This window comes from Nyctereutes procyonoides, unplaced genomic scaffold (assembly GCF_905146905.1).
Source record: "Nyctereutes procyonoides isolate TBG_1078 unplaced genomic scaffold, NYPRO_anot_genome, whole genome shotgun sequence".
NCBI lineage: Eukaryota > Metazoa > Chordata > Mammalia > Carnivora > Canidae > Nyctereutes > Nyctereutes procyonoides.
Window position 1 is genome coordinate 33317341 of NW_026575120.1, and position 24375 is coordinate 33341715.

At 38.3% G+C, this 24375-nt stretch overlaps 1 protein-coding gene across 3 annotated transcripts in view; it reads right to left on the bottom strand.

Annotated features, from left to right (window-relative positions):
* Positions 1-24375, bottom strand: part of KDM7A (lysine demethylase 7A) — an 82373-nt gene that overhangs the window by 24387 nt on the left and 33611 nt on the right. For 2 of the 3 annotated variants that reach the window (XM_055334664.1, XM_055334665.1), the window contains exons 2-10: positions 23553-23638; positions 17670-17787; positions 14758-14918; positions 12094-12235; positions 11597-11783; positions 10249-10411; positions 6587-6674; positions 5019-5125; positions 1416-1507 (exon numbers count right to left, since the gene is read on the bottom strand). In XM_055334664.1, coding sequence (XP_055190639.1) covers positions 1416-1507; positions 5019-5125; positions 6587-6674; positions 10249-10411; positions 11597-11783; positions 12094-12235; positions 14758-14918; positions 17670-17787; positions 23553-23638 — 1144 coding nt within the window. The remainder of the gene's footprint in view (positions 1-1415; positions 1508-5018; positions 5126-6586; positions 6675-10248; positions 10412-11596; positions 11784-12093; positions 12236-14757; positions 14919-17669; positions 17788-23552; positions 23639-24375) is intronic. The other variant, XM_055334667.1, reaches the window with a different exon arrangement.

Genomic DNA, 24375 nt, shown 5'->3' on the forward strand with positions numbered 1-24375 from the left:
TGAGATCTGAATCCAAACATCGGACTCCAGAATCCACACTCTTGACCACGATGCTGAGCTGCTTCTCATCATGGCACAAGGTTAACAGATAAATGCAAACATCATGCTTTTAAAAGAGCACTTCAAATGTCATGAATTAACAGTATTTATTACTGATGAATTTTACTATGCATCAAAATCACCTACAAAGTGTGTTAAAAACAGGTTCAGATCCCACCGCTAATCTTTTAAATCAGTATCTCTCAGGAAGGATCCAGGGAGTTTATTTTTTAAAATATTCTGACAACACACAAGTTTGAGCGTAACTTATCTAAACCCTTCAGCAGGTAGCAAATTACACAGTTTTTGCAACATATATTTTGTTATTATCTTGTTACATAGTTTTATAATCTGTTTACGCCTTTACTTGTCACCTAGGTGATGTCTCTGACACTGGAAAACACGATTTTCACTTTCCTGAATGCTTCCACAGTGCCTGCCTTGCTCTAGTGAGTACACAGCAATGATAATAAAGTGAAACAAGTAAAAATTATTGGGAGGGTAACCTATTAATAACTGTCTCCAATATCTCCAAAGAGCAGGATTTTTATTTCAAATGGCCATTCAAAAAATTAGTATGGAAATGTGTTTCCATCAGCTCACGTATTTATCACTTGTTAAAGAGTAACATGTAAAGTTCGAGAGAGAAATTAACATATCAAGTCCCTGGTCTTCAACAGCTCATAAACCTAGTGAAGGGGCTAGGAATATATTACTTTAGAGACTTTAAGTTACACTGGCACAAAAAAATATGCTACATAAGCATAAGGGAAAGACAGGCTGATTCCAAATGGAGATCTGGGATGACCTCTTGGAGGCAGTAGGATTCAAAAGCAAACAGAGCACATTTTAGTGAAGATGAAAGCTCCTGCTTGAACCTTGACTTCCTTTTTCCTTCATTTTTATGAAAGTCTAGCAGATGGATAAGAGTACGTATGGGTTTTGCAATCACAGAGACCTAACTTTAGTCCGAGATCTACAAGTATTCTTGGGCAAGTTACATAAAATTCTTTGAACCTCACCTTCTCTATATGTAAAAGGGGGATAATGAAAGCAGATGTGAGCTCAAAATTATTTATTATTATTCTGTATCTACATGTTCATTTTTTAGTCAATATGCTAACTATATTTGAGTTACTTTCTTTCCCAGATTAAAGATTAAAGAAATACTTAGGTACTCTATTCTCATAAATACAAACATAAGCCAGCACATTTGTATACACTGTACAATAAAATGCAGGTTTTATCAAAACCGTGATTTCCATTCCCTCGACTGCTGCCACTCACACTGCTGCCACAAAGCAGCATAAGGACTCTTACTTTCAATCTTGCCATAGAAACAACAACAATGATTTTCTCCAAAGAAAACTACTTACTTCTTTCTTCATCCATAACTTTAAAGCAGCATGCAGTGCTTTCACTCCCTGTACTAGGTAAGTTTGAGGCTGGAAACCATCTTCTCTTAGTTCTGTGGGAATGGAAATAGAATGGGGAAAGGAGTTAAAGCTCTCTGCAGGTACCAGGGTTAGCCTCAGGTGCTGAGCGACCACCAACTATCAAACTGTGTAACATTCAAATTCCAAGAGAAGGGAAAAAAGTGAAATAAAAAGCAAAAAAGAAAAAGAAATGGAATGACATGAAATGTGGATGTAATGAATATTCCAAGCAAAAGGAAGCTCACAAACAGTGCTAAGAGATAAACCATGGAACAATGTGGGTATGGATGTATTCACATGAACTCTAAAAATGGAAACCATTAAACTATTTTATCATTTGTGACACAGGTGATAAAACTGAAGAAAAGGATTATCACAAAAGTCAGAATAGTGGTTCTCTCTAGAAGGTAGGGAAGATGGTGAAATGGGAAAAAATAACTGGATGTTTCAAAGGTACTGTCAAGGCTGAGCCAGTAGCATAGGTGACTCAAGTGAGCCTGATAATTAATATTTTTTTTAAGATTTTATTTATTCATGAGAGACACAGAGAGAGAGAGAGAGGCAGAGACACAGGCAGAGGGAGAAGTAGGCTCCACGTAGGGAGCCCAATGTGGGACTCAATCCCAGAACCCCAGGATCACAGCCCTGGGCCAAAGGCAGGCGCTAAACCGCTCAGCCACCCAGGGATCCCTGATAATTACTGTGTATATGTATGTAGTGTGAGGTCCATACAGTCAGCTATGGGCAAGACATATTTCATGATTGTAAAGGTAAACGCACACACCTTTTTTGGGGTTTTTTAAATCATCTGAAACTCACACAAAATATATCAGACACAGTCTAAATTCATGTTGAAGCAAAAGCAAAAGGTTTCACTTATGTCCAATGGCTAATTTACCTACTTAGATCCAAAATTAGTTCATTGTTTTATTATTACTGACACTACACACAGTTAAGTTTCATACAATCTATCCTCATTTAACCCATCATATAAGCCTTGTAACAGTCTGAGAGCTGGTAAATAACAGGCTACAATGGAAACTTAAAAGATCAGGGATGAGGCAGCCCTGGTGGCTCAGCGGTTTAGCGCCGCCTTCAGCCCAGGGTATGATCCTGGAGACCCAGGATCGAGTCCTACGTCGGGTTCCCTGCATGGAGCCTGCTTCTCCCTCTGCCTGTGTCTCTGCCTGCCTCTCTCTCTCTCTCTCTGTCTGTCTCTATGAATAAATAAATAAATCTTTAAAAAAAAAAGATCAGGGATGAAAGAACCTAATATGGGATAACAAGACCACCATCCCTGCTTCCAGGATGAATGCCTAGGATAATGGCAATTAGTACAATTTGGCCCTAGCCTTAGTGGGACTGGATTGACTCCTGGTATTGCCAGGTATCCTATCCTGTACTGATCCAGCTGACGAAATAAGAATATTTTAAAACATAACCTACCAATATCCTCTTTACAGTAATCTTTTTTAAGTCATTAATGTATAGGGTCATGTTTTCAATTAGACCTCAGTATTTCTGAATTCTCAATGGCCTAAAACAAGGGCTAAATCATTATTCTAAGACTAAGCAACTTGTTTGTGGCTGCAAGAAGAACAGCAAGATTTTATCTTTCAGATAAATTCTTAATTTGTTCTAAAAAGTTGATTGATGAACACTTCTTGGACATTAGGAAAAAGCATCACTTGAGGGGTGGGTGTATGTTAGTGAGAGAAAAGATGGAAAAAGGCTCTGAACTTTCCAAGTACTGAATTGCCAATCTCTTATCTGGAGGGTTCAGTAACTGGGTTTTATTTCCAAAACACAAGGACATTTATAAATGTTTCTGTAAGTATTTGTAAGTGTTCCTATTTTTTCTAGGCTTCTACTTAGATAGGAGACTGAAAACCTTACTGCCCAGTACTTTACTGGAAATCACTTATGGCAACTCTAGGTGTGGTCCACTGCGAGATTCCTGCAGTCAAGACACCCACCCAGGCACACTAATTGAAGATGAATGAGGCGGCTCAGCCTCTCCGATACCTGAAAACACTGAGTCAGTGACTCATGATAAAAATGCACATCTGGAGAGACTGGTCTTGCGGAGAAAGCACCCAATCCTCTTCATCCACAGGCCCCTTCCTCCATCACATATATGTACCTGCACCATGTCAAGACACTGATCTCTACAAGGTGCAAGGTGTGGGATGGAGCCCTAGTCTTCTTTCCCTCCAAAGAGAGTGAGATGTTTGTTTGTTTGTTTGTTTGAGGAAAAAAGTCACAAATGAGTTTTATCATTTAATTCCATGCATGCTACCCTGGAAAGTAAGTTCCTGATTATTTTTCATTTTACCTTTCCTTCTTGTGCAACTTTTAAATGGAAAAACCACCTGTATGTTTAGAACAGACTTTACTGTTTAATCTGTTTATATCTGTTCTTCTGAGAATTAATTATAATAGTAGCACTATTTATAAACTGACTAGGAAAAAAAATAATATATATATATATATATATATAAACTGACTAGGGGGCGCCTGGGTGGCTCAGTCGGTTAAGCCTCTGCCTTCAGCTCAGGTCATGATCCCAGGGTCCCAGGGTTGAGCCCCGCATTAGGCTCCCTGCTCAGTGGGTAGCCTGCTTCTCCCCCCTGCTTGTGCTTTCTCTGTCAAATAAATAAATAAAATCTTAAAACAATAAATGAACTGACTAGGAAAGTCAGACAACACAAAAACGAGACAAACTATTCTCATGGGCATAAGCGGAAGGGCGGAAAGAAGTAGATGTGACAGTCTCCAACTTGACTGCTCAGAGAGAAGTAAACCAAAGATAAAAACATCGAAATGCCTGGGTGGCTCCCTTCGGCTCAGAGCGTGATCCTGAGGTCCTGGGATGGAATCCCACATTGGGCTCCCTGCATGGAGCCTGCTTCTCTGTGTCTCTGCCTCTCTCTCTCTCTCTCATGAATAAATAAAATCTTTAAAAAAAAATCAAAATGAAGTTCCACATAAAAAGGGTAGGTTCCACGTTTAAATAAAAGAATGTCCTTTCCCACCAAAACCATTTTATTCAACAGGCTTGTAGCCTGACATTCAGGTGGTCTGTGCTCACAGGTGCCTTGGACAGGCCAGCAGCACAGTCCTAACAGTAATGTTACACACACCACATGGTGCTCTCAGGATATGAAACATTCCCTCAATTTTGTAAAGCAAACATTCGGGAACACACCTTATAGTAATAGTCCCATAGCTTAAATTGCACCTTTGTGAAGAGGCACCTTGACACGTCTGACAACGTGTGCAGGCTACTAGAGTCCAAGAGGAAATGAACATTTTCAGTACTCCCTGTGCTGTTCTGATGCTGCTCTTCATAGATCTGATTGTAAGGCTATGGACTAGAGATTCTGATTTGCTAAAACAGTTCATAGCAGGGGGAAATCATGCATTTAAAAAGCAAAACAGGGGCAACAGCTACATCGTAATAAAAAAGGGCCCTTCTTACTATTGGGGGCTCTTCGTGAATTTACAAGCATCATACATCATAAAGTACAGAGTATTAATTACCTTTCAACGTTTCCAGCAAATTTTTGGCAACAAACCAACATATGGCTTCAAAGAAAGGGAATTTGAAAAGATCTGGTGTTTTTAGCCTTTTTTCCATCTCGTAACACCTAAAGAAAATTTGAAGAAATTCAGTATTAAAATTAGCACTGCAAAGTTAAATGGAGGCAACAAACTTAAGGAAAATAAAACAAGCAGAGGCCACAACATGTGAGACCAATTGGGTAGTGTGAATTACCCACCACCTCCACATCTGACCAAGAATGAACTGTAATCTTACCCTGAACAACCTGGGTCCAACCTGAACAAATCTTCCCCATACTGAGAGCTTACACACTCTTCCCAGAGATCAGGACCTTGGAATTTGCATCGTAGTTTTAGCAGAAGGAATTTTACAAGGATTCCACCATAACAAATATAACAGTATGCTTAAAACAGTTCCCTGTGTTGGACAGCACCGCAACATCCACTCAGGGAGTTTTCTTTAGGCTCCACGAAGCATTCAAGCTCAAGGACACCTTGGTGCGGGTCAAGGTGAGAAGACAGGAACCACAGCTTGCCAGAGCGTTACTCTTCTGTGGGAATCCTGGCAGCGGTTCCTACAACCATCTTTCCCCCAGGGACACCTCAGGTAAAGAAACAAGATTCACATTTGACAGCTGTGGGAGGTGCCCCTGGCTTTGAGCTTCATGCCCAGTAAGAGCCACTATTTCTCATAATACCTCCACAAACACATAGCTTCCAGGGTTCCCTGCGAGCATGCCAAATTATAAGAGTCACCACATTCAGAAAAGCCCTGACTAGGTATCTCTAGTCCTGCCAGTCCTGATGCAGGTAATCAATCAGAAATCATTCTGCCACAAGCAGTACAGCCTGGTAACATTCTACTCTCGTTAGGCTACCAGGAGAACAGTCACCCAAAGGTGAACTCTCAGACGGAAGGAGAAATAGCTGCTAATCCTTTCCTCACGGCAGAACTAAAGCAGGCGTTCTGACAGCAATCTTAACTGAGGATTACCTCTCCCCAGCACCACGTCACACCTGAGTCTGACCCAACTGTGTCATTTCCCTAATTATAACAACAGCCAAAGGACAGAGCCCACACAGTTTTATAAAATTTTGAAATTCAGGGATGCCTGGGTGGCTCAGTCAGTTGGGCATCCGCTTTCGGCTCAGGTTGTGGTCTCAGGGTCCTGGGATGGAGCCCCATATCAGGTGCCTGCTCAGCGGGGAGTCTGCTTCTCCCCCCTCCTTCTGCCTGTGTTCGCTCTCCCTCTCGCTCTCAAATGAATAAATAAAATCTTTAAAAAAATTTTTTTTTGAAATTCAGGGATATAATGTCAAACTGAATAAATGATTCTCTTTGTTTTTAGAGTTGAAATGCATCAAGGAGTCTTCTTGACAAAATTTTACCATAATACGTTTGGTTTAAAGGTCCTATTCCTAATAATTTCTCAGGGCCTATCGCCATGAGATCTCAAAATATATTGCTGATTTATTTTGTTGAAACTTTAAAATAATGTCTTATTTAAAGAAAAACAAAAGAGCCTTTAAATACTGATGACACAGACCTGAGCTGCATGCCAATGTTAAGGTTGTGCAGAAAGTTCCCCCCAAAAGCCATACAATCCTGAGATGTGAGCACAGCATGAATCCACCCTGAAACAGTTAAAATATAAGTCAGTGATTTTTTAATATTTAAACCACACAAACATGATATCTACCTGTGAAACAAGAAACTCAAACACCAACATCAGTTTAGCTCATCCTCCACCAGAGCTGGAGAAGTTAATGCCTACTGTAATCTACAGACTCATTCATTCATGTATTAAATGCCTATTATATGCCAGACTCTGTGCTGAGTTTGAGGAAGCAAACACATCAAACCAATCAGACAAAATCATGGTACAGGATAGGGGATGGTTTTTGTGGTTGTTGTTGTTTTAGTTTTTTAGTTTAAAAACACAATCCGACTTTACATGGAAGATGTTACTCTGAGAGGAGTCAACCGTGCTAAGAATGAGGTGAGCACATTTCCACTAAACAAACATGGGACTGGCTGAGCACTTCACTTCTTTAGAGTCATCCTAAAATGAGCAGTGCCCTTACGCATTAAGTAGAGGAGTAAGAGTGAAACTCAACTGGAGAGCTGGCTCTAAGAAGAAGGTAGATCACCCACATTTCACCATGGAGGCTTATGGGTCTTAAGATATGAACGTTGGCAATTAAAATGATGTCTTATTTTCCCGTAAATATGTTTTCAAAGTAAGAAACGTTTCCAGGAGATGATGCCTAACTTTTGTAAGAAATATCCATAGACTGAACATAAGGCCTTCATATAAATATGAACACATACGTTTGCATGTAAAAATTAGCTATTAAAAGATGCCATTTTCTATTTTTCATTTTCTGATCTCTCATTGTGCTGTGACACAACAGGAAAAAAATTCCTTTACAGACTGACTTTCAAGTGGTGCCCTTTGAGCCCAAGCTCAAAGGCACAGAGCCTTGAGCTTCATTCTCAAATCACAAATGAGAAACTTTTGTCAGCTACAAGTCCTACAGATCACTGGTTTTCAACTGAGGCAGCACTGCCTGTAAAGGACATTTTGGAAAGTTTAGAGGACTTTTTTTGATTGTCTCAATGATCAGGAGGCATTAGTGTCATTTCATGAGCGAGAGCCAAGGATGCAATGAGCAGGCCATTCTACATAATAAGAAACAGTTGTGCTTTACTCAGGACTCTCTGCTGGGCATTGACATAACTACAAAATCTGTCATTAATGGTCTAAATCTAGAAACTCTAAGCCCATTATATATGAAAATAAAGTATTTTTTGCACAGTTTTGGCAGAATTTTCCAGGAATACAACTACTCTGTAAATTGAAGGAAACTACAGTTTGTTTGGAAATTTATCAGTTGCTACCCTGGGAAAAAGCAACAGTCCCTATAGGAGTGGTTCTCTAAGTGTGGTCCCCAGACCGGCAGCATCAGCCATCAATTGGAAACCTTTAAAAATGCAATTATCAGCCCCACTCAGGTCAACTGAATCAGAACTGCTAGGGATGTGGCCCAGCAATCTTTGTTTCAATAAACCCTCCATGTGATTCTAACGTTCCATGACATTTACACCAATGCTACAGAATTTGAGTTGCCAATCATACACCTGTATGAGCAGGCACATTTTGCGAAAGTATTTTATTATAAATTGCTTTTTAATTTCTTCCTTCTATTCTAGTTAGATCATTACATCAATTTCAGGGGGAAATAAATGGTATAGGAGGTTATACCATGAATGAATTTGAATTCAAGATTTTGAAGAGGGCATAACAAAATATTCATTACAAAAGGGAGCCCTAGGAAGAGGATTTAAGGGAGGAACTGAGCCCACTCACAATAAAATATTGATACTTATCTAGATTTATAAATTCTGGTGGTTTGGGGCACTTATTCAATACATATTTATCATTAAATACACCAGAGGCAAGGCAAGAAAGCAAGGCCTGTGGCAACAGATCCCTATGAACTCTACAGCCATTAAGAGGTCACCTGAATCAGAAAAACATAATTCCCAAAACCACTGGCTGGGAGAGTCCACACTCCACATTCAGTCACATCTCAAAGTGACACGTCTGATACCTATACTTGAGGCTATAGCTAAGGCTGGTCCCTCAAAATATCCCCATTGCCTCCAATGTCCCTGGACAGCAGCCCAGATTCTTAGAGCAGAGTTGACCTTTGAGAGCAATGTAGAGCCAACTAGCTAAAATTGAAAGCATGTCACCAAATTTTAAATTTTTGTGCAAAGGGCATTACAAAGAACATATAAAGAAAGTGAAAAGATAAGCCACGGAATAGGAAAGTTACTTGCCAATCATACTTGTGGCTAGATCTAGATCATATATCCAAAATACAGAATATATCAACTTAACAATAAAAAGACAAATAACCCAACTTAATAATGGGCAAAAGATTTGAATAGACACTTCTCCAAAGATATACAAATAGCCCATAAGCACAAGAAAAAAGTTCAGCATCATTACTCATGAAGGAAATGCAAATTAAAACCACAGTAAGATACCATTACTTCACACCTGTTAGAACAGTTAACATAATAAAAGATGCAGGCAGCCCTGGTGGCTCAGCAATTCAGCGCCGCCTTCAGCCCAGGGCCTGATCCTGGAGACCTGGGACTGAGTCTCACGTCAGGCCCCTTGCATGGGGCCTGCATGGGGCCTGCTTCTCCCTCTGCCTGTGTCTCTGCCCCTCTCTGCCCCTCTCTCTCTCTCTCTCTCTCTCTCTCTGTCTCTCATGAGTAAATAACAAAATCTTTTAAAAAATAATAATAATAATAAAGATAATTACAGTGCTAGTAAAAATGTGGAGAAACTGGAACGTGTGTACATTGCTGGTAGGAACGTAAAGTGGTGCAACCATTTGGAAAACAGTTTAGCAGCTCCTCAAAAACTTAACATCATAAACTCTATGATCCCACAATTCCATTACTAGCAAGGTATATAATCAAGAGAAATGGAAACAATGTCACCACACAAAAACTTCTACACAAATGTCCAAAGCATCACTATTCATAATAGCCTCAAAGTAGATACAACCGAATGTCCATCAATGATGAATGCATACACAAAATGTGGTCTATCCATAGAGGGATATCACTTGGCCATGAAAAGTGGAAGCACTGATACATGATACAATGTGGATAAGCCCAGAAAACATCAAGCTAACTAAAAGAAGCGGGATACAAAAGGCCATGTACTCCACACATTACACATGAAATGTCCAGAACAGGCAAATCCCTAGAGACAGAAAGAACATTAAGTGGCTGCCAGGGGCGCAGAGGAGGGGGAATGGGGAATGCCTATTAATTGGTAGAGTTTGCTTTTTGAGGTGATGAAATGTTCTGGAAGTGGTAGGTGTACACAACTTTGTTCAACAAAAACCACTGACTTGTACACTTTGAAAGGATAAATATTATGGTATATGAGTTTTATCTGAATAAAAATTACAATGAAGGCAAATTACATAAAACACAATTCCAAAACAGGTCCTAATTGTAAGAGAAGCCCTCTATAGGACAAAGCAGTGAAAAGTCCAAGATCAGAATTCTTTTTCAAAGCTATTTCCAAACATGTTAAAGCCAGAGAATCTAATAAAAAGCTGGCTCCATATGACTGAGTGTCAACTATGGGGAGACAGTATGGGATCAAAGCCTTACCTGTAGGAACAAATAAGGTATGTCCCTGTTTTACCACACATTTGTAGCATTTATCCACCTTATCTCCAAAGAACACCTCACTCTGGGTCACAGATGAACTCCAAGACTCATAGAGTGCCAAGTTTTTATCTGTTGGCTTTATCAAATAGAAAATCTTCTCACCCTAGAAGGAAGTAATCACACTATTTTTGAAAAAAAAAAAAAAAGCCATTCTTAGGATGGCCTATGCTGATGCAATTTTCCAATACAATGATCTAAGTTAAATTAGGTAAATATCAAGATTTTTTGGGCTCAAGAGGACACCTTTCACAAACCTGATATTCAATAGCTATTGCCTTAGTAAGGATCTTTAAAAAGCTAAAGCTCCCCCTCCAAAATACACCCAGGGTCAATAAAGTAGTGTTGGAGAAACAGTTACAAGAGAGGAGGGTAAAGAATCACAAGCATCTTACTGATCTCATTTTCAAGGTATGGAAGTAAATACATGTTAATATATCAGGTCACAGAGTCATCTCTGCAAACGTTGCCCTTGCCTCTAAGATCTATGACTATTTTTTTAAAGACTTGTAAATAAACTTCCTTTAGTCAACTAACCCCTTGCCTTCTCATAGAGAAGAGGAACAGGAGCTTAGGACACAGCATCGAATACAGTCCAGAGCACTACTGACACATAGGCACTGCATACAGATGAAGATCTTGTTCTAGGCCAGCACTGTCCAATAGAACATTGTGTGACGATGGAGATGTTTTACATCTGCGCTATACAATACACTGGTCATAAGTCACATGTCACTACTAAGCACTTGAAATATGGCTAGTGCAAATAAGGAATTGAATTCTAAATTATATTTAATTATAATTATTTAAATTTAGTCACAGGTGGCCAGTGGGCTACTATGCTGAATAGTATGATTCTAGATAAAGCAAGTTGCCAAGAAGAATTAGTATTTTCATGGGCATGCCTGACTTACGCAACTAGCTGTCCTGGCCTACCCTTAAGGTCAGAGGCAAATATTACTGTAATTTTGCTGTAATCAAATATTTGATTCAGGGATTAACTGATAATTGACTAAGGCAAAGAGGAAATGAAGGGACAAAAGGCCAAGAGACCAATTTAAAAGATGGGGACAAAAAAGGAATCTAAATATAAACTAAAAAATCATAGTGGCCCCTCCATTACCTGAGGGGGAAAAAAAGCATAATGTTTACAATGATAGATCCTACTTAAAAAGTACAAAAACTTCCTTTTTATAAATGTCACTTACAGCAAATGGATTCATTCCTGGAAAAAATGTCCAGGACTAAAAGTTTCTGTCAATAAGAGAACAAAGAAATACCCCAATCTTACCCAGAGGACATGGTACCAAACTGAAGTTCCACCAAAGTCAATGTGGAAATCTGTGTAGCTGTCTTGAACTCCCATTAAGCAATATTTCTGAACGAATGGCTTAGGAAAAACTGAATCATCTGGCCAATAATTTTCCACCCAGGAAAGTTTTCTGGCTATATCAGGGACCTCCACCAATTCAGACATCCTTTAAAAAAACAAACACACATATACGCCACATACCCACATCATGCAAATTAAAAGTTCTTAAAATTTCATCTCCCATCTCAACCCAAACCAAGAGATTAAATGAAACTATGTTAACATTACTTCAAAGTTTAAAATTCATCATATTTCTAAATATTCTCTGTGCGTGCCAAAGCAAAATGTACAACATTGCTATTTACTGGACCACTTTAGAAGTCATAATTCGGTTTCTTACTAAAATAAATTTATCATTTAACTCTACATTTAGCTAACACTGAGAAGACTAAACCAAAATGTCCAGAACTACTCACTTTGTATCTGAAAATTCAAGGCTGATCACATTTAACACTTTTGGTCTGTTAGGATTCATGAAGTATTTAACATAATTGTGAAGTGTCATTTTGCTGTCTGCCTGCCTTGCCACATCAATGACATCTATCACTTTGTCACCACCTGCAGAGAAAAATTATAGTCTTATTATTGGGCTTAAGGGTTACATCAATAGATGCCCTAAACAAAAATGTTTTAAAGACCATATTTACTTAAAGCCAACCATAAAACTACATAGCCTAGACAAAGATTCCGCCTGTATCCTTCTAAGTCCAAATGGAATTGTTGAAAAAAGGGGAAAAAAGAAAGAAAGAAAAAGAAAAAGGGAACTGCTTTTGAGGGAAAGAACAAAGCAATTAAGACAGTTACTAATTAACAATGAGTGTGAAAACTTAAATGTTTACAAAGTTTTCTACACACTGACTTCTTGTGTGCAGCTCACAGTGATAAAAATGCATTATACTGGTATATGGGAACTGTGCCGCATGCTCTGAGTTTCCATATCCTCATGCATAAAATGAGGGGAGTGACTTCTTCCTTTCACTTATATAATATCTAAGATTCTATCATTTAGAAAAACCAGTCGGTATCCGTGGGTGGCTCAGCGGTTTGGCCCAGGGCGTGATCCTGGAGTCCCGGGATCGAGTCCCGCATCGGGCTCCCTTCATGGAGCCTGTTTCTCCCTCTGCCTGTGTCTCTGCCTCTCTCTCTCTGTGTCTCTCATGAATAAATAAAACTTGAAAGAAGGAAGGAAGGAAGGAAGGAAGGAAGGAAGGAAGGAAGGAAGGAAGGAAGGAAGGAAGGAAGGAAGGAAGGAAGGAAGGAAAGAAAGAAAGAAAGAAAGAAAGAAAGAAAGAAAGAAAGACCAGTTAGTCGCTGTGGAATTAGTGAACAAGGTAACCACAACAGATTTTCTGCTTGACAAGTGGTGTCTTCTCTTCTAATATTCTGCTTGAAGAAAAAAATCAGTGGTTAGGAAGCAAAACTCAGATCATATTAATGCATGTGAAATGGTTTTTCCTATAAAACCATGAGGTGGGGCATCCTGGGTGGCTCAGCGGTTTAGCACTGCCTTTGGCCCAGGGCATGATCCTGGAAACTCAGGATCGAGTCCCACATCGGGCTCCCTGCATGGAGCCTTGCTTTTTCCCTCTTCCTCTCTCTGTCTCTCATGAATAAATAAATAAAATCTTAAAAATAAATAAATAAATAAAAATAAATAAATAAAACCATGAGGTGTTGCTTGCCCATCACTGTACTGTCACCCCAGGACAAAGCATAACCAGTTTTGTCATGTCCTACAGGACAAATGGAATTCAAAATATGGCAATACTTAATCAATCTGAAAGAGAAATAAATGCCATTTTCTTACTTCAGTGTAACTTTATATCAAAATACTGCCTGGTAGACTTATTTTATTTTTTTATTTTTTTTTTTTTAAATTTTTTTTTTTGATTTTTTATTTATTTATGATAGTCACAGAGAGAGAGAGAGGCAGAGACACAGGCAGAGGGAGAAGCAGGCTCCATGCACCGGAAGCCCGATGTGGGATTCGATCCCGGGTCTCCAGGATCGTGCCCTGGGCCAGAGGCAGGCGCCAAACCGCTGCGCCACCCAGGGATCCCGACTTATTTTATACTTAAGAGGCAAAACAGTTCTGTTAACCTAAGCAATTTACAGTGCTAAAAAGTAAACTATCTAGTCGTCTGAATATTTCTTCCTATACTTCTATTACACTAGCCACTTATTTTATAGTACTACTTATGCAAACAGGTTCAGGTTAAACCTCAACCTCATCCCCTAGTTTATCAAATAATCCAAAATTAGCTGAATGTGAAGTCATGACCTTGAACTGGGTTTCCTCACTGAAAGAGTTATCCATGAAAACTGTCGCCCAATGGCTCAATAAAGGGACAAGTTCTCAGACATTTCATATGCAGGAGATAATACATTGCAGTCAATGTACAGCTCAGAGCCAAGGTCTACTTGAGATCTAATCCTCAAAAAACCTCTATCTACAGCTGACAAGGAACGAGATCTACATATAGTCAATTTTATCTAGAGAACCATGATGAGAATGAACAAAATGACTAGAAATGTTAGGAAGATTGCAACAGATACATGGTTTCCAGCCTTGTTTTTATGGCTTTCTGGGCCTCAAGATCACACACTGAGTCCAGATACCATGAAGGGGCAATATCATCAAGTCATGAATTTGGAAACAGGCTTGAAATTGGCCTCCTCTTTTTCCTAGCCTTTCTCTAGGCACCAGAGGTCAATGGTGCAGGATCCAGAGATTCTGCTTCTGAATGCTGCAGAGTCCTAGAACCAGTCCAATTTCCCAGTGGCTCCTTCCTGGGATCTACAGTTATGCTGAGGTGTAACTGTTGCTCCTAAGCAAGCACCAGAAAATGTGTTGACAGCAAAAAAAGTGGCATAGATCTACTGTTTCATTCTGGTTTTCTGACAACGTTAGGTCTGCTCAGAGAAATAAATAGTTTTTGACATAGGTGATACTGCATTTCACTTTTCCTGACCCAAAAAACTGAACTAAATTAACATCTCTTCACTCAATTTCTAATGGTATTAGAATACTACTACTTTTACTGCATTTTCCCAAGTACTTAAAGGAATCAAGTGCGTACCTACATAGCGTTCCACATCCATGACAGAAAAAGTAGGTGGAGGAAGCCTGAGTCCTAGATCATCTAATTTGGGGACCATAATAGGAACTTCAAATCCATGTTTCTCCAGGTATCTTTGTGTCAGCTGGCTTCCATGCATCTTTACAATTATTTCATCGGCACTAAGGAAAACATAAGAGTAAAATGTTGTATCTTTAAGTTTACTTAAAAAAAAAAAAAACAGTCTGGTAATGGGTTAATTCATATACTATACTCTCGTCTGTATTACCAGTTCTTAACCTATCGTATCTGATTCTCCTTTCTAGAACAAATGTTTTATCAAGTCCTTTTTACTATCCTAAAGTTAAGTCATAGATAATTACTTCAATACATATAACTGGAAAAATATATATGTATTATATTAAATACCTTCACCAAAACATGAGAAAAAATTACTGTATAATAAAATATATTTTTGATATGTAAATGTATATTTGATATGTAGGTAAACTCCCTAGAAGAGATAATGTAATAATAGCATGATTACAACTTGTAATGAGTGACTGAATTTAAGAGAAGTGACTAGATCAGAAACCTCTGAACACAAGCTGTATAAGAAATCAGAAGAGCAAAAGGTGGGGGAGGGGGAGGACATATTAGAATAAAAATTAGTGTCAGGATAAGTAAAACATCAGATTCTATCTGGCGATAAAATTCTACACAAATATTTGTTAGACATTTCAAAGTCTCATGGACATAGAACAATCAATTCACTGGTGTCCTGCACAATGGAGGATGACTAGTTCCCATGGTCCCTTATCCACTGAGACAAATGTCCAAAATGAACTCCTGATTTATTTGTTACAGCCAGCATTTCATAAGTTTCAGTAAGTGGTCACCTTAAGCCACTATAAAGGGATGCTGAAATCCAGCTGCCTGCTCTGATGAGTAACAGGTCATAAGCATCATACTCGTGTGGTTTGTCCCTTTCCTTCTACTCTAACCATAAATCAAAGATCTCTCTACACAGGGATGTTCTAGATTTTACCTCCCAATTGCTCACAGAATGCAGCTATTGTACATTCAAGTAAGTACAACATTTGCTTTATAGGTGAAAACACAACAGTTTCCATTTAGACAATCAGACCTTGACTGTCTTTTAACCTCACATGCAGCCCAGGTGTCAAGCAGAAGACAGGAGGTACTAGTTCTCTGAATCAGTGGACTCTGATCTGTCCACCTTCTCAACAAGATAAGGTCAGTTTGAGGCTCCCCAAAATGATACACTCTCTGGATAGTGTTGCATTTGGAGGATTTAGATCTCCTTCATCTGACTCACTGAGTTCTGGACTGCCTTTCATTTCCCCAAAAACTGGGGAATTTGGGGAACTGGAAACTGCTTTTGGCTCTCTGCATGGAGCCTGCTTCTCCCTCTGCCTGTGTCTCTGACTCTCTCTCTCTCTCTCTCTCTCTCTCTCATGAATAAATAATTTTTTTTTAAAAAAAGCTCACACTAAGTTGTAAAATGGGGACGTGGGTGAGATAACCTATTCACTTTATTTTATATACTTCTGTGTTAATCACATCAAGTATGTGTAATTTACTTAATTACTGTCACTCTATATAAGGTTTTAAATGATATGAAGGTTTATGGAGCTAAATAAAATCAAACCAAAGACCCTTAATTAATGGTAATTACAGTTAAGACATTTGTGACCATCTCTATAGCCTGCTCTCATTTGTGATGACTTTGGCAGAGAAGTCACAAGCATCACTAGGCCAGGATTGTTAACACTGTTCTTTTGGGTCACAAGCCTATTTGAAAAAAATAAAAAATAAAAGCTATATGGCTTCTCTTCCTGAAAAATGCACATTTCACATATTGACACTAAACTGTTTATACAGTTTTAAGAAACTCACAAGCCTCTCTGAAGCCAGTCCCTAGACCCAGGCTGAAAACCCTGGCCCTCAGCTCCAAACCAATCAAGGAAAACAAACATTCCTCCAACCACTTTAAAACTTATAAAAGAGAGTATTTGAGACAAGGGCCTTTAATATCACAAGTTATGTGGAAACCACTGTGGAAAGCTCAGCAGACCTGAGTGAGCCAACACTAGGTGCCTATCAATTATGTTTCTGTTTAAGGATTAAGGCCTTGGGAGAGGGAAGAGAACAGGAATACTAAAGACTGTGAAGAAATAAGCAAGGGTTTTATAGTTACAGGATCTGAAATAATTCCATAATAGGCTGCATGTGATGTTGTGATTTAAATTTAAATTGTGCTTCCCCTCTTTAACAAGCCTGGATATGATCTTGTGTAAAAGGCTATTAAGCATTATCACTTTAAATAGATGTCAGGCAGTGAGCAGGAAATGATCTAAATTAGCATGATTAAATGCAGTGTCATACTTTTGACTCCCTTTGAGCCACAGATAAGTCAAACACATTCCATTATTTTTTAGAAATCAAAAAGCCCAGTCCTGCTGCCACCAGAGAGAATGAGCAATGGTGATGGGTACCTCTAGTGGACCCAGGGTAGAAAGAGAGATAGGAACATAAGAAAAAAAAAGTTGGAAAATCAGAATAGGTGAGGAAAAAGGTTCAAAGAAGAGCAGCAGCTGCCCATCACGAGGAACCCAGCACTGGGAACAACCACCTTAGAATTAGTGTGTTTCGAATTTTCTGGACAGAGAGCAACAGTTAATGCATTTTTACAAGGTGACCCCGTACACATATGTAACAGAATAGTTCCATAAAACTGTGTTTTTACTCCTACTGCTCATAATGTGTCAGTATGTTCTATTTCATTAAAAAAAATAGTAAAAAGCTGATAATAATGGGTTGCAACCTGAAGTTTGAAAACACTGCTTTAGATAATGCCACTTTATTAGTTAACATTCTCCATTTTCTTTGGTCAGAACAAGATTCCATACCTTGGGAAGACTCGAGAACGTAATTCCTTAACAAAAGTCCTAGTTCCGGCTTGCACTGGTTTGGAGCCATCATCAATCTCTGTGTAGTCATGCCTATGCCAGTTCCTCCTCTTTTTCACTGGGTTTTTAGAAGATAAAAAAAAAAAGAAAACAGTTGTGATAAGTGGTAATACCATGTACTTTCTAAAAGGTATATTCTATTATGATTAGAAATAACAACTGTACGTACAATCAAAACACTCCCTTTTGAATGCATCTCCAGGATGAAGAGGTAAATTTTACTTGTGTAATGCCACAATTATAGGCAATTAACTGGGGGTTTAAAAAAATCTACTCTTGTATGTTAACTAACTAGAATTTAAATAAAAATTTGAAAAGAAAAAAACACATGAAAAATTTTTTAAAAATTAAAAATCTACTTTTTTTATTTCCAAAAAATTTTAAATCAACAAATTCAATTAGCAGATGGAGCCTATTATAATAGTCACACACATACTATAAAATAACACAACTATTTTATTTACTTATTTTTTAGGCACAACTATTTTAAATCATGATTTTCACTAGACCATTAAGTCGTAACATGATTTTTATGGATCATCCATATCATCCTCTCGAGATAGGGTCTTTGATCCTACATCAGAAATCTATTTTAACAGCACAGTTCCCTTCTTTTTTTATGTCAAGATCTATTCCCAAAATAAGCATGCTTACATTGCCACAAAAGAAGAGCTGGTGGCTGCATCACAATTAAAGGAAGACAAGAAGAATGAAATAACTTTATGATTAGTTCTAATGCCCAGGTACGATTCTACACCTCTGGGCAGCTACAATCTTGAAGAGTCCTATGGCAGTCAAAAATCAGGAGACTTGGATTTGACTCCTAGGTTCAGCCATAACTTCCTCTGCAACCTTGGGCCAAGTCATGTGAATGGGTCCAGTTTCCTCAAATGAAAATGAAGGGAGGAGTGCTGGGTTTCAAACCATGCTGAGGAACCCTTAAGACAGGGAAAGATGTGGAAGAGGCCAAAAAATGAACTCTGGATCTCCTTCTGCTTTCGACCAGGGCAGCACCACCTACGGCCCTTTTGTGTGCTACCAATAAAATGTCAGTTTTATATCTTTTTTTAAGTTTGAAAATCACTGTTAAGCCTAAAACCTTCATGATTCTGGGAAATATACTGAAGTCTACAACTAGCTTAGAACCCATCAAAAAACTAAAATGGATACTTAAAAAGACAGTGAGACAAAAAAAAAAAAAAAAAAAGACAGTGAGACAGCTACAAAGACTGTGTAGTAAAGCAAATAATGTAAAATGTTAATAGTAGAGTCTAGGTGGTGAGTATGGAGGTATTCCCTGCAAAATTCAACTCTTCTGTTCTATGTCTGAATATTTCCATAATAAAACATGGGGCAGGGCAACTCTATGAGTCTAAGTTATTTCAAACCATCACTCTAAAAGATCATAATAATAAAATAATACTGGATCCTCAAATGGATAAGGAGAAGTCACACTAAATAACCAAAAGGGGAGGAAATTGGGCTTATTCATTTCTAAAAGTTTAAAACAATATTCTCAAGTAATTCATGGCAGTCAAACCCTCAATATGGAAAAGCGTAAATCCCATTTTTTTAAAGTCTCATGAGAAAACCTGAGAATCAAAAGCAACCTTCCTAGAAAATACCATTAAGGCATCCTTTGTGTGTTATTTTTTCTCATTTAAAATTACTTTTAAAATTCAAGGGTGTTTCATTACAGGCTTCTGTTCTACATATATATAGATACATCACCCCATTTTATTTTCAACTGGGATCATGATGTTCATCTGCTTACCTTTCTTATTCTATCATGAGCCTTTTCTCCTTATTAAATATTCAAAAGCAATTTAAAAGCAGCCTAGAATTTTAAGATGTAGATATAGATGCATCACTTTATAAATCCTTTTCCTGATTCTTATGCACTTAGCTCATTCTGAATCTTTCTTCAAACAAAGTTGAGATTAATATTCATATACATAAATCTGTTTCCCTCATTAATTCCTCAGGATAAATTCCTAGAAATACTAGAAGACAGACTCCAGTATTTTTAAGATACTTGCTACACATTTCAAAACTGCCTCCAAAAAAGGGGTAGGTAACTCACACTCTTACCAGTATATATAAGCAGCCTATTTCAAAGCCCTGGGTCAACAGTCATTTAAAAAAGGGAGGTGGAGGCATCGGGGTGGCTTAGTCAATTGACCATCTGACTCTTGATTTCAGCTCAGGTCATGCATGATCTAGGGGTCTTGAGATCAAGCTATGCACCAGGCTCCCCACTTGGCAGGGAAGTCTGCTTGTCTCCCTCTTCCTCTGCAACCCCCCTAACTTGCACAAGCTCTTTCTCTTAATTCTTTTTTTTTTTATTTATTCATGAGAGACACAGAGAGAGAGAGAGAAGCAGAGACACAGGCAGAGGGAGAAGCAGGCTCCATGCAGGAAGCCCGACGTGGGACTCGATCCCGGGTCTCCAGGATCACACCCTGGGCTAAGGCGACGCTAAACCGCTGAGCCACCAGGACTGCCCTCAAATAATTCTTTAAACATTTAAATTTAAATTTAAAAAAAAGAAAAAGGATAAGCTACCCACTTGATAAGTAAACTACAGTATTACATTGTTTTGATTTTCATTTTGGCAGAATAGACTAGAATTAGAATAGACTTGGGATTGGACAGTTATGGGCTCAAACTCCAGGTCTGCCAAATAACTTTATCAAAGAGCTAGTTATATAATTTTTCTCACCTAAACATATTACAAATATGGAAGGAAATAACATAGGTCAAGTACTTCTTAGCATAGGGTCTGGGATATCCAATAAGCTGCCAATTACTTCTCTTTCTTTTTAAATGAGATTTGCACAATATTAACAGAAGGCTACAACTGTCCTGATAGGCCAACATGCTTAACACATAAAATCAGCCACTTTAAGAAGCTGAATTTCTTAAAGGAAGAAATATTCTAGTAATCGTCCTAGGGAGAGAAAATTTGAAATTAGAGTCCATGTGCCTGAGGAGCCCTGAGATATGTAAGTACAGGGCTTTTTTGATACTTGTCCTTCAAAAGAGTTCTTAACTCCCATAGAAGGGTCAAATCTAAATTCACCATATTACACTAACTAGTATCTCCAATAAGGATTCTTAGGGATCCTGAGAGAACAGGAAGCCCTAGGTGGCAAGCAAGAGAGGCTTCAGAGCAGAGGGAAAGGGGACAAAAGGGATGACCCAAGTTGAAAGTGGAGGGTGAAGGGCAGGGAACGTGAACCTTAGAGCAAGATAAAACAAATTACTGGATCTTGGGTATGTTCCCTGTGGGTATTTAGCGTTGGACTTTTGCCCAGATGATAACCAATGCCTGATCTTATGTTATTCAAGCATGAGAGGTATATGAAGGGTCACACAATAATTAAGCTTCTCTCTGAAGGATTGTTATTCAAAGTGCAGGTTGTGATCCATTATGGATTATGAAATCAATTCAGTGAGTGTGACAAGCTTTTTAAAAAATTAAATCCTAGAGGAAAAATAGAAAACAGAATACATCACATAATATAGCGTTTTAAACACAACACTGTTCCGTCTCATACCAACCCACTTAATATTTCATAGAAATTAAATTCAAATCATTTCATTTGGGGATTATATACTTAAGTTCTAAACTAAGACTGCTATAAATTTTATTTCTGTTTCCTTTCTTGAGATAACAACCCAGGATTATTTATTTCCTCCAAGAATTACACTTGGTCAATAATTATTCCAAGTTATATAATACCATATACTTCGCTGCTACACAAAAAAATAAGAGCCTCTAAAAACATTTATGACAATAAACTAGTCAATTACACTAACAATTCTACCAATCTTCTAACCTCAAATTTTATACTGTGTAACTAATAAATGGATAACTGCATTTTAATGTATTATGAAATTAAATATTTTAATGTATTCTTTTTTTAAAAGATTTTATTTACTTATTTATGAAAGACACAGAGACAGAGGCAGAGACATAGGCAGAAGGAGAAGCAGGCTCCCTGTGGGGAGCCCAATGCAGGATCATGTCCTGAGCCAAAGGCAGACACTTACCACCAAGTCACCCAGGCATCCTTATTTTAATGTATTCTTATACCTTGAATTTCTAAATCTCTTACAAAGAAACTAGATAAATTGCTAATATTCCTAACAGATGAACAGTCAGTTGCTAGTAAGTCTCTTTTACAGAATTACTTGCCCACAACCTCAGATAAAAATTTCTATTTAAAAAAAAAAGTCCTAGGGAAGTGTCTCAGTGGCCCAATAAAGTTAAGCATCTGACTCTTAATCTCAGGGTTTTGAGTTCAGGCCCCACATTGGGCTCCACACTGGGCATGGAGCCTGCTTGAGATTCTCTCTCTTCCTCACAAAAAAAAAAGTTTAAAAAAAAATAATAAAACAAAAGAGGTTGTATAGGTCACCTCCATCTCACCCCTAAAAATTTTTTTAAATAAAGTAAAAAAGACTGTATGGGTCACCTACATCGCACCCAAATATGTATCAAAGTATGTTCAGGAAAAGGTTCTATCAGTTGTAAAATGAGTAAGTCTATAGTTTTTCCCTTTATTTTTATAAACACAAAAATACTAGTTTGCAGTCTAAATTTTTTAAGAAATTTTATTTATTTATTTGAGAGAGAGAATACACAAGCAGGGGGGAAGGGCAGAGGGAGAGGAGAGGGAGGATGAAGCAGGCTCCCCCGCTGAGCAGGCAGCCTAATGTGGGGCTCGATCCCAGGACCCTAACATCCTGACCTGAGCCGAGGGCAGACACTTAACCGAAGGAGCCACCCCGGCACGTGCAGTCTGAATTTTTTTAAAAAGAAAGTTATAACTTCCTTCAAAGCTTCTTAAATGTTATCTCTACTTTCTATCTGCACAATTAACATTCCAATCTATTCTTCTGAAACATCTGTAAAAGGCTAAGGATAAATACCATTTGATGTGTGATACTGGTACACCCCAGAGAGTGTGTGAACATTCTGGCCTGTACCCTGCCTCTCGGGCAGAAAAAGGCAGGCAGGCACTTGGTCTGGCCTCTGCTTCCTCAGAATGGGACTGGGACAGGGTGCAGTTTCAGGTTGAGGCAGGACTCCAGGCCATACTCAAACTGATGACCAAATTCAGAAAACAGAAGTAACATTTCAGCATACTGATGCCTGAATTTCCTAAAAATATAATGCATGTGTGTGCATTAAAGTCTTATCCTATACACTGTCCCAAATACTACTGGAAGGTTTTTTTAATTTATAAAGAGAAAAAAACATTCGAAATCAGTTTCCAGAATCAGAAAACTCCACTTTTCCACATTTCTCAGGTTGAAAGCTTTGAATATACGTCCTTAAGTTTAGGGGCTTTGCACTGGCAATTAAGAATGGTAATATTCTTGGGGCACCTGGGTGGCTCAGTGGGTTGAGCGTCTAACTCTTGATTTCAGCTCAGGTTGTGATCTCAGGGTCCTATGGGATCAAGCCCCCTGTGGGGCTCCATGCTCAGTGGGGAGTCTGCTTAAGATTCTCTCCTCCTCCCTCTCTTTCTGCCCCTCCTTGCCATTCAAGCATGCTCATTTTCTCTCACACTCTCTAAAATAAATATATCTTTAAAGGGAAAAAAGAATGATAGTATTTTTTTCATTTGATCTTCTTGACTTATTAAATGTTATTCAATAATTCAGACAGAAATTGTATTCTCAGTATCTTCAGAAAAATATTCCCTTTAGTTCTTGGTGGGTATAACATAACTAGTCAAAGTATTATTAAAATATTATCATGTACATATTAAATTCTAAACTTCAGTTTTTATTTAAGTTTCTAGTACTTACTCAAGGAGGAACCATGTAGAACTGCACAGTTGGGACAGTGGTAAAGGTCAATGTCAACAGCATGATGTTCTTCTACACCAACACAGCTAAGATAAAGAAAAACAGAGTTAATAAGTAAATAAGTTGAAAATCTTTACTTAACTATAACAGATGGTTAAAATTTAGCTGGGAAGTGTACAACAACCTCACCAACAAATTTTGTAGATTACAGAAACATATGCAAAAATAAGTTTTATTGTCTTCCCTGTACACTTGCTGAATAATTAGGGGGGATAATATGCCCAAGTACATGGGAAATGATTCACTATTATCAACAGTAGAAACATCAGAAGTAATGTAATTACTTATAAGCCATAGGACACTCAACCAAAGTGTAAATGCCACCTAGTGTGGACTCAATGTTTGTATTCCTCCCAAGTTCACATGTTGAAGCTGTAACCCCCTCAGTGTGGCTATTTTTAGAGATAGGGCCTCTGATGAAGTAATTGAGATTAACTGAGGTCATAAGGGTGATGTCCTGATGCAATGGGTTTAGCGTCCTTATAAGAATACACACCAGGGGTGCCTGGGTGGTGCAACTGGGTAAGCATCCAACTCTTGGTTTTGGCTCAGGTCACGATCTCAGTGTCGTGATCTTGGGAGTCATGAGAGCAAGCCCCAAGAAGAGTCCCACATCAAGACTCCAGACAACCCCCATGTTAGACTCCATACTCAGTGTGGAGTCTGAGATTTTCTCTGCCCACCTCACTCATGCTCCCTCTCTCACAAGTAAATAATAAAATAAATCTTTTTTTAAAAAAAGAAGAAATACCAGAGAGTTTTC